The sequence below is a fragment of the Balaenoptera ricei genome, chromosome 14 (assembly GCF_028023285.1).
Source record: "Balaenoptera ricei isolate mBalRic1 chromosome 14, mBalRic1.hap2, whole genome shotgun sequence".
Taxonomy (NCBI): Eukaryota; Metazoa; Chordata; class Mammalia; order Artiodactyla; family Balaenopteridae; genus Balaenoptera; species Balaenoptera ricei.
The window spans coordinates 38826435-38847011 of NC_082652.1; the positions used below are offsets into that span (position 1 = coordinate 38826435).

The 20577-nt window shown below is 45.7% G+C and overlaps 1 protein-coding gene across 16 annotated transcripts in view; it reads left to right on the top strand.

Moving 5' to 3' along the window:
* GREB1L (GREB1 like retinoic acid receptor coactivator) overlaps window positions 1–20577 on the top strand; it is a 264851-nt gene that overhangs the window by 231013 nt on the left and 13261 nt on the right. For all 16 annotated transcript variants that reach the window (XR_009497387.1, XM_059895623.1, XM_059895621.1 and 13 more), the window contains 8 exons: window positions 4126–4259; window positions 7404–7743; window positions 11746–11861; window positions 12540–12784; window positions 15083–15654; window positions 15849–15951; window positions 18596–18751; window positions 19021–19160. Coding sequence is in view for 15 of the 16 variants with exons in the window: in XM_059895623.1 (XP_059751606.1) it covers window positions 4126–4259; window positions 7404–7743; window positions 11746–11861; window positions 12540–12784; window positions 15083–15654; window positions 15849–15951; window positions 18596–18751; window positions 19021–19160 (1806 nt within the window). In the remaining variant the exon portion in view is untranslated. The remainder of the gene's footprint in view (window positions 1–4125; window positions 4260–7403; window positions 7744–11745; window positions 11862–12539; window positions 12785–15082; window positions 15655–15848; window positions 15952–18595; window positions 18752–19020; window positions 19161–20577) is intronic.

Below are 20577 nucleotides of genomic sequence, written 5' to 3' on the forward strand. Positions count from 1 at the left end.
GGAATGGCGACATAGAGGACAGAGCACTTGGGATGGGCTTTGGAGGAGAGGAAGGACAGAGCAGACAGACAGGAGAGCAGCCACTCCTGGCAGCAGACAGCTCGGGCACGACCACAGAGGAGTAAGCATCAGGCATTTTTCAGAGAATACTTAGTGGGATGAAGAGAAACCTGGAAATATACATATGGAATCTTTGAGACCAGGCTGGAAAAGCTTACACTTATTACACAGGCATGAACGATATTTTAGCAAAGGCATAGTATTATTAGAAATAACATTGAGACACAGATGGAGAGAACAAACGTATGGACAACAAGAGGGGAAAGTTGCGGGGCCGGGAGGGGGTGGGTGATGAATTGGGAGATTGGGATTGACATGTATACACTAATACGTGTAAAATGGATAACTAATAAGAACCAGCTGTATAAAAAAATAACTAAAATAAAATTCAAAAAGAAAAAAAAAGAAATAGCAGAATATACATATTTCTTTTATTTTTTATATTCACAATGTTAATGTACAGCTTGATGCATTTTCACAAACTGAACACACCCATGGGACCAGCACCCAGATGAAGAACTAGAACACTAGCGCCACTCCAGAAGCCAGGCACTCTCTCTCCAGAGGGGAGCACTCTTCTGTCTTGGTTTGCCCCATTTTGAACGTTATATAAATGCAGTCATGCAGTAGGCACTCTCTTATATCTGGCTTCTTGTGCTCAACATTGTTTGTGAGATTCTTCTATATTTTGCATGAGTCATAAAACATTCATCCTTTTTGCTGTATATAGATTACGCTGGGTGACTCACCACAATTCATTTATTCATCCTATTCACTTATTTCAAATAGTGCTTCTTTAAGCATTCTAGTAGACATATGTATGCATTTTTGTTGGGTATACATTTGGGAGTGAAATTGCTGAGTTCTGAGTTCAGCTTTAGTAGCTACTAAGAGGCTGCATTTTAAGGCAATTTATCAACTATAGAGGCCAAGTCAAAGTGATTGGAAAGGGGGAGATGTGTCATCTGGCTTTTCTGATAATTCAGGTTAGAATGAACAAGAACCTAAATCAGAATAGTGGTCCTGGAAATACAAAGGATGGAAGAAATGGTAAATCTTCTAAGATTTATTTATTGGGGAAGAGGGAAGAGTCAGAGATATCTTTGAGGCAATGCCTTTATTGGGAAAAGAGAAGTCAAGAGGAAGGTGGACCTCTGGAGGGCAGATGAGACGGATGTGGGCTGAGTGAAGACTGGGACGAGTGCACCGTCGTCGCAAATGCAAAGTGGGAGTTGTGATTAGGGCTTTACAATGAGGATTTGGAATAGTTTTCAGAAATGCTAATCACTGAAGCAGCTGGTGTAGACAAAATCATGGAAGAAAGTAATGAAGAGAACGGCTGAGAGGGCAGTGAGACCAAGGACTGAGGGTTTGGCCTCAGGAATCCTTGGTGACCTTCCAGGGAACAGTGTCCACAGAGCAGAGCATTTGGCTGGAGGAAAAGCAGAGACCGTAGTGAAAGAACAGGGAGGGCTGCAGCTGGGGGTCACTGAGAGGGCAGGACTTTGAGAGGGGAGATAATTTTCTTAAGAGAAGGGACATTATCCCCAAAGATAGAAGGATTCGATAAATTGTATCACTTATGATTTGTGATACTTGGGGATGTGTGTTTCTTTAGAGGAACATCATTCTGAGTTTGATAACTCATGTTTTAAAAGATAGTCCCATTAACTTCTACTTACAAAACTTACAAGACTGCACTTACAGTTTAATGCAAACACAACAGAATGGGGGAACTATTCACTTCTTATTTTTAGTAGCTCTAGTTCTTAAAACCATACTGCCTCCAGTTGATAATAAGCCATCTATTTAACAAGCTGCCCTCTCATTTTGCTAAGAGAAAGAGAAGTAAAAATGAAAATAGGTGGAGGCTTCCTATTCAGCAGGTTATAATGCTGTCAGGAAAAGCAGCAGTCTTGGAGTAGGATTTTACATCTTCCCAAAGAAACATGATCATGGATGAGAAGGAATGTGAAAACCATATACATGTAAGATAAAGCTTTTCCCCTTACTCTGTGCCAATAAAGATAAAGAGGGAAACTCAGGTGACTGAATTCTTTCATCCTGAAATGACTTATTTGACACAGCTATTCAGAACACAGCCAAGAATCCAGAAAGAAACAAGCAAACAAGTAAACTATAGATGTCGCTTCATCTTTGCTGTAAGGCTCTGATATTTATAAGAACACACTCTAGCCCTCCCATGAAGCATATTAACTCTCAAATAAGACCCTGTTCCAATAAGCAGGATAAACTGTTTTGGGGGGGGGCCTCAAGAAATTAAAAGCTGCCAATTATAGTATTTTATTTTTATCTTATGGACCTTATAAATGACACAATTGCTCATTTCTTTGGATGGGTTACTTAAAAGCTCAGAACCAAATTTGTATTCCACTTCTAACAAAACGGCAGAAACTTCTGGGTTGCATTTTTGAGAGTACTAACTTCATCCCTGGCCCAGTCTCCTTGCTCTTGCCTTTGCTTTTTCTTCCTCTAATTGCCTAATTTCATCTTATACATTTTAAGCTGCTGTGTAACCTTTATGAGTTGGAGAGTGTTTAAAGAAAAAACGTCAGTACATAATAAATAACAAATAAAAGTGAGAATAAAATGCACAGGCAACACGACAGCAAGAAGAAATGACTATGAAAAAGTAGTGTACAACAGAGGAAGGAAAACTATTTAAAAAAAAAAAACACCAGATACATGAACTCAAAAAGTTTATTGATTATTCTGGAGCTACTTAGTTTAAGGACAAGCAGTTTGTCACACATGTCAGGCTCCTCTGAGGAAATCTTTGTGTCACATCCCAAAATAGTTATTCATTTTCATAGGGATGAGTGAATCATCAAGAAGGGGCATAGATTAAATACTGTGTATTCTGTTTTAGAAGGAAGAAAACTATATATTTCACCTTTAAAATGAATTTTGTTTGTAAAAGGGCAAGAGAATCACCATCATTAAATAACATCAGAAAAGTTAAATTTTCTGTAATAGAGGCGTTTTTGAGTTTTTTGATCTCCAACGAGTTCTATAGAACTCATATATATGTATCAATTTACAGAGCTGCTTCGAGAAGGAAAAAAATCTGACCTTCTGACTGTACAAGCCTAAGAAATTCTCTTCCTCTAAAAACATCTGAACAAAAGATAGAGAAAACAAACCATCGATGTAGTTATAATCTGCCTTAAGAAAGCATATCAACATACCAGTAATCACATACTAAGTTCATTTGAAGTGAAAGGAAATTTCAGTTAGTGCTTCAGAGATGATTGTAGAGTTGGTATCAGGTTATATAAGGAAACACAGTTTTTGTTCAGCTTTATTGAGGTATAACTGACAGATAAAAGTAAAAGATATTTAAAGTATACATTGTGATGATTTATGTATACATTTTTAAAGGATGAGGATTCCTTCTATCTAGTTAATTAACACATTCATCACCAAATATATGTATATATACATACACACACATACAAATATATAATTTCTTGAGGAACCTCCACACTATTTTCCATAGTGGCTGCACCAATTTACATTCCCACCAACAGTGCACAAGGGTTCCCTTTTCTCCACATCTACCTGACACATCATCTCTTATCTTTTTGATGATAGCCATTCTAACAGGTGTGAGGTGATAGCCCCTTGGGGTTTTGATCTGCATTTCCCTGATAATTAGTGCTACTGAGCACATTTTCATGTACCTGTTGGCCATCTGTAGGTCTTCTTTAGAAAAATGTCTATTCAGATCCTCTGCCCATTTTTTAATTGGATTGGGGGGGGCGGGTTGCTATTGAGTTGTATGAGCTCTTTACAGATTTTGGATATTAGCCCTTTATCAGATAAATGATTTGAAAATATTTTCTCCCATTCAGTAGGTTGCCTTTTCATTTTGTTTCCTTTGCTGTGCAGAAGCTTTTTAGCTTGACTTAGTCCTAATTGCTTATTCACAAATTTTTTAACCTTCCAGGCAATAGCCTATTACAGGTCCCTCCTCCCCCAACCCCCAGAAAATAAGACACATTGTATCCTGCCGTCACTGGGTTTTGCTCTGTTTTGAACCAGGAGGACATGAGCTGCGAGGAGAAGCTGTACTTCGGCATGAACGAGTACAGTAAATCTCTTCAGTGGGGAATCACGAGCCCACTTCTGAGATGTGATGAGACTTTTGAAAAGATGGTGAACACACTCTTGGAGAGGTAAATAAGGACTTTCAACCTTTTCTTTAGCTGTACTTGCATGTCTGAAATAGCCAAACGTCTTTTGTGTCAGTGTCAACAGGGAATTTTGGTGGAGCCCAGGCTATGCAAATGACATGGGAAGGCAGAATAAAAATAGCCTTTCCTAAGATGACCTTTTACTCAGATGGGTTTTCTATGATCATCCAAGACCAACAAAGGAAACCAGTGACTCAGAGTGGGAGGTAGAACCACTTTCTGTGTTCTGAATTGTCTCCCAGGCAGGCTTCATTGCTGCACCCAGAGATGACTTGGGCACGGAAGGATTTGCTTATTAAAGACCATTCCTCTGAGGTCTGGCCTTCCCCACACTTTTACATTTTCCTGTCTTTTCTCCTCTGTCCACCACAGGCAAGTACCCTCAGTAAAAACAAAACTTTATTCTGAGAGATTTGGAGTGTAGACTGAAGAAAATTAAAGAACAAACAGATCATTTAAGTGAGTTCAGTTCTAAGTGGCCCTCCTCCATCCCCGACCTTGGGGTTAAGATTCATGACTCTCTGTCTCCTTTTTCTTCCCCAATTCCAGGTCAAACTCTGGAAGAGCAAAGGGTTTTTCTGGGTTTTTTTCCTCCCTGATCTTGAATCATAGGCTCAAAAAATAGGCAGAGGCATTAGAATTTAACGTAATAGGGAATTCCCTGGCAGTCCAGTGGTTAGGATTTGGAGCTTTCACTGCTGTGGCCTGGGTTCAATCCCTGGTCAGGGAACTAAGATCCTGCAAGCCGTGAGGCGTGGCCAAAAAAAAAAAAAAAAGAATTTAGCCTACTAGAGGTCCCTCCCTGCCCTCCACTACAGTATTCTGTTTGATCATCCAGTGATGGGGGCAGTTGGGCACTATTTGATGAGGCACATTCTAATTTTTAGTAGCTCTAGTTCTTAAAACTGGCTCTAATTGATCACAAACCATCTATTTAACAAGCTGCCCTATAACTTTGCTAAGAAAAAGAAAGAGAAATAAAGATGAGGACAGGGGGATACATCCTACCCAGCAAGTTATAACGCAGTGTCAGGAAAAGGAGCAGGCTTGGAGTAGGATTTTTTATTTTTGCAGCTGTTGGATTTGAGAAGACTTAACTGACAGTGAGATGTTAATCCTTTCACAGCACATGTGATCTTAGATTTCCAGAATCATCCCATGAGTCTCCCCTTTAAGTGTTTCCCACCCTCCTGTTCCATCTGCCCTCTTGGAACCTATCTTTTCTTCCAGTAACATCACTCGAAGTTTTATAACTTGTATTTTAATGGATGATCCCATCAACTCCTATACAACTTCTGTAATACTTACAAAACTACAGTTACAGTTTAATACAAACAAAACAAGCTAGGGAAGCTATTCACTTCTAAATTCATAGCTCTTTCAGTGTGAAATTTAAATGCCTGTATGTCAAAGTTACTCTTTGAACTAACTCTGGCTTTCCTACATGGCCGAGCAAAAAACATTAAGCCTTAAACTTGGATCATCTGTGCCCACTTACTCTAGCCAAGTCACCCCCACCCCAGGCTAATAATAGCTATGATTTATTGAACACTTGAAGGGATTGGCCCAGGACTGATTGAACTGAAGGATTTCTTTACTTTTCCCCAATCTACTAAATTCTTACCACGTAAGAAAACATTGTCAGAGACCTGAATAAAATCCACACTCTGTCTCTGATCAGTCGGATGATCTTGGGAAAGAGCTGAATTTCTCCCAACCTTTAACTCAGCCTCCTTCTGTGAGAAGGTAGAGAGGTCATAACCCAGGGAATCTGTGGTCCTTTCCAGCTCTAAGTACTTCAGAACCACACTAGTCATTTGATGACCCTAACTGGTATTTGACCCTGGGCTTTTCTGTGTAAGGCTGGTGATGACTGTTTCACTTTAAATAGAATTATAAAGTGGAGCAAAGGTGAAATCCCCCACTGGCCTACCCAGCTGCTAGGCGGCTGCATGTGCTACCAGCTGGCATCCAGAAGGAAGGTTCAGACTCGCCATTGTTTTGCAGCCTCCACGAGACGCTTGGCCAAGCTCGGGTCCAGGGCCTTGCTTTGCCCATGCCTACTTTCTTGACACCTGCAAGCACCTCTTCATGCCTGCAAGTGGGTCCTCTTTGTCCATTTGTATTCATTCTGTCAGCAGGCCTGGCTTTCTGAGGAATAGCACATTAATGAGAGATTTATTTTCTGCCTGCTCTGTAATCGTAAAAACTGCCAATTTGGCAGTCCAGTGAAGGGTGGAGGGAGGGGAATGTTGAGGTGAGTCAAGGACACCCCTGCTGTTTGCTGGGCACCCTTCACCGAGCAGGGGCTCAGGTGGATAGGAGGCCACACCACTAGGGGGTGCTATTTCTCCAGCCAGCTCCAAGTTTTCTCCATCTTTATGGGAAGATATTGTTATTGCTACAAAGGAGCTGACCTCAAATTAGCAATAATAATTACTCTTTTTACTCCTGATACTTCACAGACATTACATTAGTGTCTCAGTTTCCTTAACTGTAATCTTAAGTATGAGAGAAATAAGCTAACAAGCATTCTAACCCCAAGCCACCAGCAAGAGGTTAGGATCTAGGGATCCATTATGGCTCTGTTGAAAATATGAACAGACCAGTGCTTCTCAAAGTGCAATGTGATTGTATAAAATAGATAACTAATAAGAACCTGCTGTATAGCACAGGGAACTCTACTTCGCCGCACAGTGGAAACTAACACAACACTAAAAAACTATACCCCCCCCCAAAAAAATGCAGTGTAATACAAATCACCTGGGGACCTTGTCCAGCCTGATTCTGATTCAGTACACGTGTGGTGGGAGGATTTGGCGGTTCTAACAAGCTCCCAGGTGGGGCTGCTGTTGGGTGATGCTGCTGGTCCAGAGATCGCACTGGGAGAAGCTCGGGTCACTAGACTGTCCCTAAACCTCGTGAACTTGCTGTACCTATCCCAGCAGGTTTTGTGAGCTCACCTTTTCCTTCTAGTGATGTGGGCTTCAAGGTCATTCTAAAGCTCAAGCCCCACTCGTGTCACGAACCCCTTCCCGCCATGCTTGGTCTGCATTCCTACAGCACAGACCTCGCTGTCCCAGTGGGCCCCACGCCCAGATGCTAGCTGCCTGTGTTCTGTTGAAGGTACCCCAGGCTGCACAGCATGGTCGTCCGCTGCTACCTCCTCATCCAGCAGTACTCGGAGGCTCTGATGGCTCTCACCACCATGGCGTCCCTCCGAGACCACAGCACGCCGGAAACACTCAGCATCGTGGATGACCTCCTCAGCTGCCCAGGAAAAAACAAAAGTGGGAGGGGACACATGCTCATTCTCAGGGTGCCCTCCGTGCAGCTGGCGATGCTGGCCAAGGAGCGGCTGCAGGAGGTGCGCGACAAGCTGGGGCTGCAGTACCGCTTCGAGATCATCCTCGGGAACCCCGCCTCTGACCTCAGTGTTGCAGCCCACTTTGTGGCGCGATTAAAGGTTAGCAATGGACAGACGTTTGTTCTGTTTTCTAGAACTCCCGTGTAGGTGGCTCAGAGGCCTGAGTTTGATAGAGTTTTGCACATGTGTCACTGTGATCTTCGTGACCATGTTAAGGCTAAACTAAGGGACGTGTCCACTTTCCTAGTTTAATAAGATTCTGTCCGGCCCCTCTTTTAGCACATGCATGCAGTTGGTCTTCCATGCTCTCCAACTGCAGGTGCAAAAATGCGATGACCCAATTTCACCCCATGTTTATTGACCTTGTTCGAGATGCATCTAGCCCACGGCCATCTGTTTTCTCAGAAAAAAAGGTAAGTTGTTCTCTCGGACCTCCGTGGGGCACGCCTTTAAGTATCATCCGTTCACTGACTCTTTTCTGTAGCCTATCTGTCTGCTCAGAGTGGGTAAAGTATCCTGTTTCATCTTCAGTGCTCATAGAGAACTACTCCCCACCCTCGTGCATGTGGATTCCCCAGCAATTTGCTGTTTCTTTGTATTTGCTTTGGCCCCAAGGCGTGGGCTGGGCTGGGATTCAGCCGAGCCCCCTGCAGAGGGATTTGTTCATGGCTAAGCGCCACCCATCCTCCACCTCACCCGCCCCTCTGCACGGCCAGGGACGCACTGCTTTTCCTGAATCCCTCCTGTCAGGTGTGGCGGGCGGGGGAGAATGTCTTAATCAACTAACCTAAATCTCTACCTCATGCCCTGCTCAGACTTTTCTGGGGGCTTTTATAATCCAGTGTGTCCCAGACATTTGACAGTATTTCATAAAATCCTGCGTACACACAGATATGGTACTAAGCTAGGTACTGTGTCTGGGGTAGACCGACATGGTTTCTGCACCTTGCACACTAAACACTGAGCTGAACTGGGTGAAGAAAAACCTAGTTTGACACAAATTGTATGAAAAGAAAGCACGTAGTCTTAGGGGATTTGCATTCCCACCTTGGGCTGCAGTTTACCATCTGCAAAATGAGTGTTGGACTGCATGATCTCTAAGAGCTCTAATTTGAGGATTATTATTTAGTGTTCATAAAGCATTTTGCAAATGTAAGCCTTTGTATTGTATTCTATTACCTATCTTGAATAATCCAAAATGCAAACAAAATGTCTTGTATTAGCTTGATACGTAGCTGAAACAAATAAATCTGTCTAAAAATAGAAGCTCCTCTATTTAGTGGAAGTTGTAACATTTACATTTCGCATATGGATATATAGATATAATGCTCACAATATTAATTTAGAGTCATAGACCACATTACAGCAGAATTCCTGGGATAACTAACAAATGAGAGTCCTGAAATTCTTCTTGCAGTATAATTCATAGAGGCATAGGTTGTGAGACCTATCTGAATAATGCTAATGATGAGGAATCTGGAAAAGCAGATAATCAGCACTGCTCTGTGAAGTCTCTCACACACCTACTGCAGGGAGGTGGTCTAAACGGATGTGAGGCTTCAGGGACTTCTCTGGGTCTCCATTCACCCTGACCAAGTGCAGCTACTTACAGAGTCTTAGGTCATTTATTCGGACCCTTCAGGAATGCCAATCACTAAGTCAGTATAAATCAGCAGTCCTAAATAATATGCCCCTCTGGGCCATTGTTTGAAAACTGCAGTCAAGACCTGAGCTTCCTAGCCTGGCTGCTAGCACATCAGAATCACCTGCAGGGCTTCCAAAGGGCTGCTGGGAGTGTGCGCCATACACGAAGGGGGTCTCAAGTAATTACTTCTCAAAGCAGTTATATCTCAATTCTCATGAGTCGCTGCCAGGCACCAGCCACACAAAAGAGATGTCCATATGCTCAAAACCTCTCGATCACATCAATCCATCCTTTTTATATTCTCTATTTGTGTGCAAGTGAAAGTTTGAAATCCCTTTGGAATGTTCACATCCTAAGGAAGATGACCACTTGCCAGGTGGTCTCTGTTTCACCTGTTTCTTTTTAAAATATTTTGTTTGTTTATTGGCTTGTATTTCTACCCCCATAGCCTGAAATTTCCATGAGGACTTTTCCTCTCAATATGAATAGCACCCAATGAAGTTTCAGGCACAAAAGAGGCACATGTAAAAATTTGTTAGATTAATTAACCATTGTAACATTCTTTGACTCTCATTCACTCTTTTTTTCTTTTTCACCTGTTTATTTCTAAATCACCAACTTTACCACTGACAAGATAGCACCAGTGTGCCTTTTATCTCTAACGTTGGGTAAAATCCAATGCCTCTTTTTCCATTAGATGGTCTTATTTTTGTGCTTACCTCTAATTATCCTTTAGAAATCATGGTTAACTTATAAGTGATAACAAGTACTTTGGAAGGATACAAGGTTTATATCTAAATAAATCAGTTCATCCAGAAGGCCTCTGAAGCTTTCATTAGATTTCCTTGGCCTTGAACCCCATATTATGCCTGAAGTCAGTGCTAGCCTAGTCTTCTGTGCTGTCTTTACTGCCTCTGCAGGAAAATCATCCTGAGGGCATGACAGATCCATAGAAGAATGGCAGCCATCAATCATCAGAAGTCACAATGTGACAGAAAAGCATTTTATACGGGGTTTAGCTAGTTCTGATTGGTCAAGAGTAAAAGTGGAATTTGTTTAATCATCTTTTGAAAATAAATCTTCTTATAAAACATAATATCTGTTATCCCATCATTATAACCCAACCTCATTCTCGCTAGAACGATGAAATATATTCGAGGAGACCCCAGTGTCAGGGATATCATAAATCCAATGTGAAGGCTTATGAGTAAAACGATTCCTATTTGCAGAATTATTTGCTTTGAATTAGGTAATGTTCTGGTTCCCTTTGACATGAAAATATATGGAAAACTGAATTTGGGGGGGAGAAACTTTCTTCTAATATCTTAAAAAATATTTTGACAGATTAATTTTCTAAGACATAGAAAGTCTCTCAAACTTGTAAACAGTTACGTAGATCCACTGAGTTCTCTTTGGCATGCAAACATATGATAAAAGATTGGGCAACAAGATTCAGGTTGGTTCTTCCAATTTTACAAGTTATACGCATTTTACTTGAAGTAATTGTGGGTATATTTAATTCCAAAGACTGGTTTTCCTAGACATCAACAAATCAGTAACCAAACTCTGTTATATCATATCATATCTTGCCTGATATATTTCTTTTTTATCCCATTCTGATTTTAGCAAAGAAAGTACCAGTCTATTTTAAAATAAAATTGTATGCATTACTTAATACCTCACTTCTTAGTCCTTGTTCCCAAAAGCATTATCTGAAATGCCAGTTCATTTCTTATAATAACTCCTTCTAGAAAGCCGATATAAAGCACAGATCTACACACTTCATAAAAAGTAGTAGAAACCACCTTATCTACTTAAGAGATGGTTTATTTTCTCTCTGCTCTAAAACAGACAGAAAAATCTATAAGATCTTTTCACTTTTGAACATCTTTCAAGTTGGGATTTTCTTCCTCTTGATATATTCATGTTTTCAAGATTGATGTTCCATTTATTAAAGATATTCGTGTGTGTATATGTATATATGGGTTAATATATATGAGAAGTTGATTACATATGAGTTTTGTTGAGATTCTTTTATTAGTCATTTAAAACTGAAATGGTCTTTTTCAGTCAATCAGTCCGAAGAGTCTGTCCATTATATGAAGGAAGTGTACTTAAGAGCCTTGAGTCAACTAGTTTAACTAGGATTTCTGTAAGGTTTGCACCATTGGTGGAGTATTTCATATTGTATGTTTCTTTGACCTGTGTGGCTAATGTGTGATATAAACCAAGATCTCCTGTTTTATCCTACTGAGATAAAACGAAAGGCTACATTCTTCTAGAGTGCTTTGTGTATGTTTTTTAGTAGTAATTAAAATATATGTACTCACACAAACACACTTATTGGAAGTCATTTGGAACCACAGATGTGTATAAAGTCTGGCTGTAGAAACCTTTAAGAAGGTGGGAACTTAAATGAAGGGTTTTAATTTTATTGTATGGGTCCCTTTCTACAGACTTGGAGAGGAAATGAAGCAGAAGAGTGGACCCCTCGGACGTACCAAGATCTAGAAGGTCTGCCTTGTATTGTGATATTAACTGGCAAAGATCCCCTTGGAGAAACCTTTCCCAGGTACAGTGTGAATCATTAGTTTTTATTTTCCATTAGCTGCCCACCTGAGCTGTTGGTTAAAACTTGGCTGATGCTCACCCATTTCATTCAGTTGGCAAGTGAGAAGAGAATTGTTTTATTCGAGGATGTAAGAAATTTAGCCTTTCTTGAGTCTTTCTTTTGACTTTCCAGAGATAGCCTAGCAATCTGGGGAATGGGAGATAGCCACAGATGAGAAGTGTTTATGCATCGAAGCAGGGCAGCCAGAGGGGCAGGGAGGAAAAGCACTGCCCCCAATGAGGAGTTTTGGGGATGAAGTGTCTCTGTTAGTCTGCTGTTCCCTCAAGGATCCAGGGCCTGTAGGTTGGAAGGCAACAGCACCAATAATCATAGCACTCACTGAATGCTTACCGTGTGTCAGGCATTGTCCTAAATGCCTTACCCTTGTCATGCCATTCATTCCTTTCAGTAACGGGGTCAGCTGGACACTGTTACTCTATTTTGTATGTGGAGAAAATGAAGCGACTAGCCCAAGGTCCTAAGCTAGGAGGTGGCAGAGCTGAGGTTCACATCAGGCATTACCTGGCACCGAAGCTCACGATTTTGACTGCTGCGCCGCACCCAGACACCCAGACACACATAAACATGGCGTGCCTCACCAAAGACAGACTCGCCAAAGATATCATTACTTTCGTGCAGGTCTCTGAAGTACTGTGACCTCCGGTTAATTGATTCAAGCTATTTAACTCGCACGGCCTTGGAGCAGGAGGTGGGTCTGGCGTGCTGCTACGTCTCAAAAGAGGTCATCCGGGGGCCCACTGCTGCCCTGGACCTTAGTGGCAAGGAGCAGGAGAGAGCCGCCGTCAGCGAGAACGATGCCGAGGAGCTGCTGATCGACCTGGAGAGGCCCCAGAGCAACAGCAGTGCCGTCACTGGAACCTCAGGTCAGGACTTTCTCTTTCAAGGGATCAGAGGCAGGAGTGAGGAGGGGGGGTAGGAGTATGGAAGGCAGAGGCTTCTGCTGCCTCCCCTCAAGGCTTTCAGAGCCTTGGGTGACTCAGGCGTCCTGTCCAGACCTTGGTTCTCCGGAAGAGATACTTGGAAAACATGACTCTTGTGCAGCCACAAGATACGTTCCTGGGGAAGCATTTAATGAAGAGCTTGCTAATAAGCTGAATAATACAAAAAATAAATTTCATCGACCCCAGCTGCCACCATTTTCCCTAGTCTCTCTCACCCTAATCATCTCATAGATATTATGCATCTGATATTTGCACAAAGGCCTTCTTTTCCTTCCAGATCCTGAAGCTGTAAGTTTTTGCTAATTGGCCTAGTATCTGGCACAAAGTGTTTGAATGAATGAATGAATGAATGAGTGGCTTTTCTAAGTACTTAATGGCAAGTGTTTGTATACTGAAGGCTACTCTGGGACCGTGGGTTGACTGGGATGATCCAGTCTGCAGCCTGCCAGCCACTCTCTTATTGTGTTACTGTGTGGTTGATGGCAGTGCTTGGCATCAGTTTTCTTCTGATAAATACTATTAAGCAAATACAGCACTATTTCCATTTTTTTCTGACTGTGAAAGTTATAATAAAGCTTTATATAGAAAACTTGGAGAACGTAATGAAGTATAGAGAAGAGATAAAAAATGAAAACTCCACAACAGAGGGAACCACCATTTGTGTTCCTTCTCCCTCGTGCTTCCCTTCTCTCATCTCCATGACACACACATGCAAACACACACACAATTTCATGGCCAAAAGCAGCACCAGTCTTTCTATTCACTCTGTCAGCTGCTGTCAGATGGGCTCCCCATGAGAACTGAAAGGCAGGTATCTGTGGGGTTTTCTGACTTTCTGTGGTGCCCCTCAGCCTGGAAGAGCATGGGACTGTCCTTTGGGGTCTGCCCAGCTGCTCCCCTCAGTCAGGGGTCAGGGCTGTACCTCCCCCACCCCATCACTACAGGCTCCCCAGTTCTGCCTCTGCGACCAGGTCAGAATAAAGGGGAGAGGTTGGGAGGAGTGTAAAGGGTAATAGAGGGGAGGGGGACTATCACATCTAGAAGCTTTTGGATACCAGCGTCAGTGACTGAGAGGCAAGGAAGGTAGGGGTGGGGATGGTGATGAGAGTTGGACTTCCTTCCTGTGGCTCTTTAATCAGCCCCACAAGCCTCACTATTCGGGCCTTGTTCTGATTAACTCACACAAAGGTAATGATTTGCCTTCTGCTGTTTTTAGAGTTTCCCCCGCTTTCAGGATGCACGTGCTGCACACACACACACATCACACACACACCCCACCGGCCTCGGGGTGACTCTGAGTGTCATCAGGGGGGCTCACTGCCCAAGGTGTGCAGGCCCGTGGACTCCAGGGCCGATGAAGGGAGAGGAAAGCCCTCACACAAAAGTCAGATGAGCAGTGGAGTGATGGTGTCACGAGCCTCTGGTTACTGGCTGTTCATCTAGGATCTCCCAAGGTTGGGATATGACCCCCAGGCCTGGGAAGCACCGGTCTGAGCCAGAGACGGCCTGCAATTTTGAATGTAATGAGCTTCTGGTTTGTCCTCAAGCCAAAGAGGGGCTGATGGATTAGAGGGGAAAACATGTTTGAAGTGAATTGGCCGCAGGTGCAGGGATCTCTGAGCAAGAGCAGCATCTAGCTGGGAGGAGATGAAACTCTCCCTTCCCACGGAGCCACTTCCCACGCTGGTCTGGGCGTCCGTGGAAGGGTCTGCACGCTGGGGAGGTATCCAGAGCCAGAAGCGTGGGGCCCTTGGACCCCAAGAAGGAGGCGAGTGGCACTGGGGCAGGACTTGGATGTGAGCCTGTGTCGGTCAGGGTCCTGGAATCAATCAGAAGGCTTATCCAAACGAGGTAACCTGAGGAGAGTTTAATACGCGGGCAGGATGTAGCCAAGGAGCAGGAGGTGGCGTGGTCGACCCCAGGGCGCCCGGACCACCATGCGGCCTGAAGACGCCGGGGGGTGGGGGTGGGGGGGGGCGCAGACATGGGCCCCAGAGGAAGGCCGCCCGGAGGAAGCCGGGGGCGGGGTGGGGGGGAGTACCGATTTCCTATGGCATCTCCACTGCCCGACCCCACGCAGGATCAGGGGAGGGGAGGCGGGGGCAGGACGCTCTGTAGTCCGCGCACCGCCTGGCCCCCCAGCCTCCAGGCCGGTCCCCCCTGGCAGGGGCGGCGGTGACAGAGCGGGCCTGCGGCGGGCTGTTTTCCGTCCTCTTTCAGGCTCCATCATGGAGAACGGGGTGAGCTCGTCCAGCACCGCCGACAAGTCCCAGAAGCAGCCCCTGACCCCCAGCTTCCGGAGCCCGGCCAACAGCGTGGGGCTGGACGAAGGGGTCTCGGCGGGCCTGGCGGGAGCCGGAGAGACCCTGAAGCAGGAGTGTGACTCCCTGGGCCCCCAGATGGCGAGCAGCACCACCTCCAAGCCGTCGTCGTCCTCGTCGGGGCCCGGGGCGCCGCGGTGGCCGGGACAGCCGGGGCCGGGCTGCCGGGGCGCGCACGCCGCGCTGCCCCCAGTCGTGATCCTGTCCAAGGCGGCCTACAGCCTCCTGGGCTCGCGGCGGGGCGGCAAGCTGCCGGCGTCCGCGGCCCTGCTGCCGCACCCCGACGTGGCCTGGGCCAGCCCCCTGCGGCCGCTGCTGCCCGGGCACGCGAGCGCCGAGGAGCAGTCCCTCTACTACCGCCGCTGGACCGCGGCGCGGCCGCACCACGCCGACCACGGCAACCAGCCCGACCCCGCCTCGGGCGCGCGGCCCTGCCATCCCCGCCGCCTGCTGCTGACCGGGCCCCCGCAGGTAGGGAAGGGTGCCGGGGGGCGGGGGACTGGGGCCTCCGGAGGAAGGGCGCGGGGGAGAAGGGGGTCTCTCGTTGGGGTCCGGTGGTCGGGGCACGGAGGCCCCCCACTCCGGCAGGGAGACGCGGAAGAGCCCACGTGTGAAATCTCTTTTCTCCTTTCCGCCCCTCTCCTGCCTAAACCTCTCTCCACCAGGTGGGGAAGACTGGCTCCTACTTGCAGTTCCTGAGGATCCTCTTCCGCATGCTCATCAGGCTCCTGGAGGTGGACGTGTACGACGAGGCAGAGATCAACACCGGTGAGTTCCGAGCCGGCCGCGTGGGTATTAACACCACAGCCGGAGCTTCCCGCGTCCTCCTGGGTGTGTACATCCACTCAGGGGCAGGGTTCTCGAGAGGTTAAAGGTCAGGAGCCAGCAAAGAGTTGTAGGCAAGCTGTGGCCGCGTTGAGCCCCCTGAGGTCGGGGTGGGTCTTCTCTTTCGACCCCCATCCCCTCTGTCCTGTGCGACGCTGGGCAAAGAGGTATCTCATAAAGCCCTGTCAGGTGGGTTCACTGTTCAGATGGTCAAACTGTCCAGGTTTAAAGTTCGAGTGCGGTGGTCTACTGCTTAAGGGTCCAGGGCATGTTTTACACTCTGGATAACCAGGCCTTTGTTGGTTCGTCAGAGTAGACGTTATGTTTTGCCTGCTGGCTCCGAGGGAAGGTGTGTGGGTTACTACGACGAAAGGAAAACTTCCAGGAGCAGAACAGAACCCTGGTGCCGTAAACAACCCCTTGGCACTGGCAGTAAGATGCAGGGGCTGGTGCTTGACAGACTAGCCTGTGCCTCCTGCCCGGCTTCTTGGCCCTTCCGCCCCGGCTGTCACCGGTGAAGGAGGCAGTTCCGCTCTGCAGCCCGTCCAGCAAGGCCAGAAAGGGGGCATGAGCAGGGGTCAGCCAGCATTAGCTCTGCAGCCGGGGGAGTGTGGCTTCAAACTATGGCTTCACATCTCAGAACAGAATGACCGTGTGCTGGAAGGAACAGGGAGGGGCAGGGGCAGGAGAGAGAAGCGGTAGTTCTTCCCAGGCCCCTCAGAGATGAGTCCAGAAAAGGGAAAGGCCTTGTCATCTTCCATCAGATTAGCCCTTGGAGACCTCCCCTCACTTGCTTTTCCTGAATAGTTGGATCTGTTCTGTGACCAGCCCAAGGGACTAGTTTAGTTCAGAACAAGACTAGGTAAAATCAGCCATATTTAATCATTTTACTAAGGCTTTTGGCTCCATTTCCATCCTCACCAGTTCACATCCATGATTCCAGACACAGACACACACAATTCCATCTTCCTATCCACATCTCCTTGTTTGTGTCCCCAGCTGAGCTGTACCAGACCCCCAGGCCCACCACAGAGGGGACTGAAACACCCTGGGCTGCATGGAGCGGACTGGGCCCCAGGGGCAAGGGCAGAGCCAAGCAGACGAGGAGTGAAGGGTCGTCATCCGCTGACTCTCCCCCAGGCTCCTTGGCACTGCAGGAGAGTGTTGCCTTTACTTTTCGCCTCAGATCCTGCTACAGGGCCTACAGCTGTGAGAGTCAAACCTGGCCTTTGTAACGAGAAGCACTGTTAGTTTGGCTTTATTCCTTCACCCTCATTTTAGTGCAGGTGAATGCAGTGGTGCTCTGGAGAGGCACAGGGATGCCTTTTTTAAAACTAGAATAAGCTTTAACTTTTAAATAAAATGCATACTTTTAAAATAAAACTTTAAAAAAATAACTTTTTAATAAGTTTATTTTTGGCCGCATTGGGTCTTTGTTGCGGTACGCGGGCTTCTCATTGCGGTGGCTTCTCTTGTTGTGGAACACGGGCTCTAGGTGCACAGGCTTCAGTAGTTGTGGCGCTCAGGCTCAGTAGTTGTGGCACTCGAGCTCAGTAGTTGTGGCGCCCGGGCTTAGTTGCTCCACGGCATGTGGGATCTTCCTGGACCAGGGCTCGAACCCGTGTCCCCTGCATTGACAGGCGGATTCTTAACCACTGTGCCACCAGGGAAGCCCCTAAAAAAATAACTTTTAAATAAAATGCTCAGCGATATAAAAATAAGCAGTATTGTGTTTAAAAGGTAATAGCTGTAATTCTAGTCTTTAGGCCTTTTTTGTTGTTGGAATTTTTTTCTTCGTTTCTTCCTTTGAACGTTGTCTTCAGCTTGATCTTATAGTTTTTAGTATTAATAACAAATATCGTCTATTGGACACCCACCATGTGCCTGCCACTGTCTTAGCACTTTCAATATGCCATCTGGAATCTTTACAACAATCAGGGGACCCTGAGAGGTGAAGGTGCCTGCAGGTGTGAAGTCACAAGTGGTGGGGCCTGGATTCAAACCCAGGGTCCCAGGCTGTCAACCTGGACTGCATGTCGGAACCACTTAAGGAGCTTTAAACACCACGATAGGTGCCTGAGTTGATGAAGAAGGTTCTGGGCAGTGTGGCCTGGGCACAGGGATTTTACAAGCTCCGGGTGATTCCTAATAAGCAGCAGACACTGAATCTTGCTCGGTGCGTCCCTGAAATCTCTTCAGCATCAACGTCTTAAAACCCTACAACTAAAACTCTAAGACAGAATTCAGATCATCCAAAATTAAATAAGATTTTAAGGCAATTTGGGGGGCTGGGGAGGGAGACCAGTTGATCTCCTAGATGTGGAAGTTTGTGGACTGGGTGTGCAGAGGCTAATGATGGGGACCAGTGAGGACAAGCGTCTCTCCCGGCGGGGGTCTGAAGGGACAGTCTGCTTCCCTCTACCCTGGACACGGGAGCTCATTTTTCGGAAAGGCCTTTGTCCACCCACCTGGGCGGACAACATACATACATACAACTTTCCATCCCTGACACTTGAGAGAGAGGGAGGGAGGGAGGCCAGTCGGTCTGGTCTGCCTGCTCTGTGCACTTTCTTTCTTCTTGGCCTAGATCACAGCGAAAGCAGTGAAGTGAGCCAGTCAGAGGGAGAACCCTGGCCTGACATCGAGAGCTTCAGTAAAATGCCCTTTGACGTCAGTGTGCATGACCCCAAGTACAGTTTGATGAGCCTGGTATACACTGAGAAGCTGGCAGGGGTCAAACAAGGTCAGTGCAAGTAGAGCCTAAAGGTCAAGCGTTCACCTAAATGAGGGCAAGAGGCCTGGGGCACTTTAATCTTTGAGAGCGGCTTCATTCATTCTCCTCTGCTTTTCTCTCGTTTTACACACATGTCACCTTTTCATTTTCATAGCTGCCTCTCAGGGCATAAGTTACAGAATCCTGGGAAAAGCCCTTCTGTGGAGTGGGGGACTTTCTTCCTAAGCATAGGGGCTTCAAGCACATCACGGGAAGGTCTTTTGCCCCTTTATACACAGAAGCAATAAAGGAATCCAAAGTTGAGGAGCCCCGGAAACGAGAAGCCGTGTCCATGATGCTGACCAAGTACGCGGCCTACAACACCTTCCACCACTGCGAGCAGTGCCACCAGTACATGGACTTCACCTCTGCCTCCCAGGTGCCGCCCCTTTGCCCTTGCCTGTTACCCAATGTGGATCTTGTATGCAATAGAGGAAAAGTCCCAGTTTCAAGCCCTAGACAGAGGATGGCTTATATATGAGATGGAGCCACTCGTTTGTGAGCAAAATGCATGAAGCAATTGATTAAGATGATTTGGGTATATTATTAATAAAGGATTATGGGCGGGGGAGGGTGGGTGAAAGAAACTGAGTTTGTGTTTTAAGTCACTTCATCAAAATGGTTACATGTGTCATGCTTAGATTAGAAAGTAGCTGAGGTTGTCTATCTGTGATCCTGAAAAAGCTGGATATTACAGTATGTTTGGAAAAAGGGTCTTTTCCCTCCTTTGGGTTGTTGATGAAAAGGGTGCTATTATCTACAAATTTGTAGGGTGTGCCCTTTGAGCTGTGAACAAGCCTGTTGATTTGCAGAGACCTAGTCTCACTCTTACACCAGCGAGTGATGGTTTTGACCATAGGCATACAGAGGAGTCAGTGTTTGCTTTTTTATTTGGAGAGAACTGAGAGGTAGGAACACAGAAGGTGAGCGAATAGCCCATAGCATTTAGCTTCTTATTGGCCAGAGCGTCTTTAAGCACAAAAGATGGGAAAGGCAACCAATGATGGTCATATCCAGCGCCTGTTTGGGGGATAAGCTCCATGTTGCTTTCCCCTACTTTACCTTCTTGACTTCTATTATTTGGCTCTGAACACCTAGAACAACTCTTCCTCCCTATAGGATGTGCTGAGTGGATGCCCCCCAGACTTGCGTCTGCTCTGGAGGACCAGGTCTTCACCCTTTCCCCACAGGGTACTAGCAGGGATATACTGATCATTCTGCTCTTCTGGTACAAGTTACCTTTCATACCCCATTTGTTTTCTTGTGTTATTGAAAACTTTTGGTGGACTAGTTTGAAATCAGTTCACAATGCTTTATAGAATATAGAGGATTCAAGTCCCCGGATCTATAAATCATCGGTTTTTAGAACATTTATTAAAAACCCTCTATTTAAATAGTTTCTGTGTGATTACAGTACTCACTAAGTAGTAAATTCCGATACTTGCGAAGCAGAATGAAGGAGAATTTAAGGGAAGAATTACAATATTATTTCTCTATGAATGTAATACTTAGGTTAAAACTCTTGGGAAAACTACCTGGGTTCTAGTGGCTGCTGAAAAGTGATGATATCTTTTCATTAAGCCAAGTATTGTCTGCATTGTAAAGACCTTTATTTAGTCATTCACTGAGATGGGTTACTGAGAGTGTGTGAACTTATCAGCAATTTAAAAAATAGGTTAGGTTTATATTTGGCTTGGATGAGTCAGAGGTCTCTCCTGGAAGCCAGAGTTCTAGGCTAAATGACTGTTCAGATATCTTCAGCTTCCACTGTAGCCAGGAAAGATGGGGCCACAGAG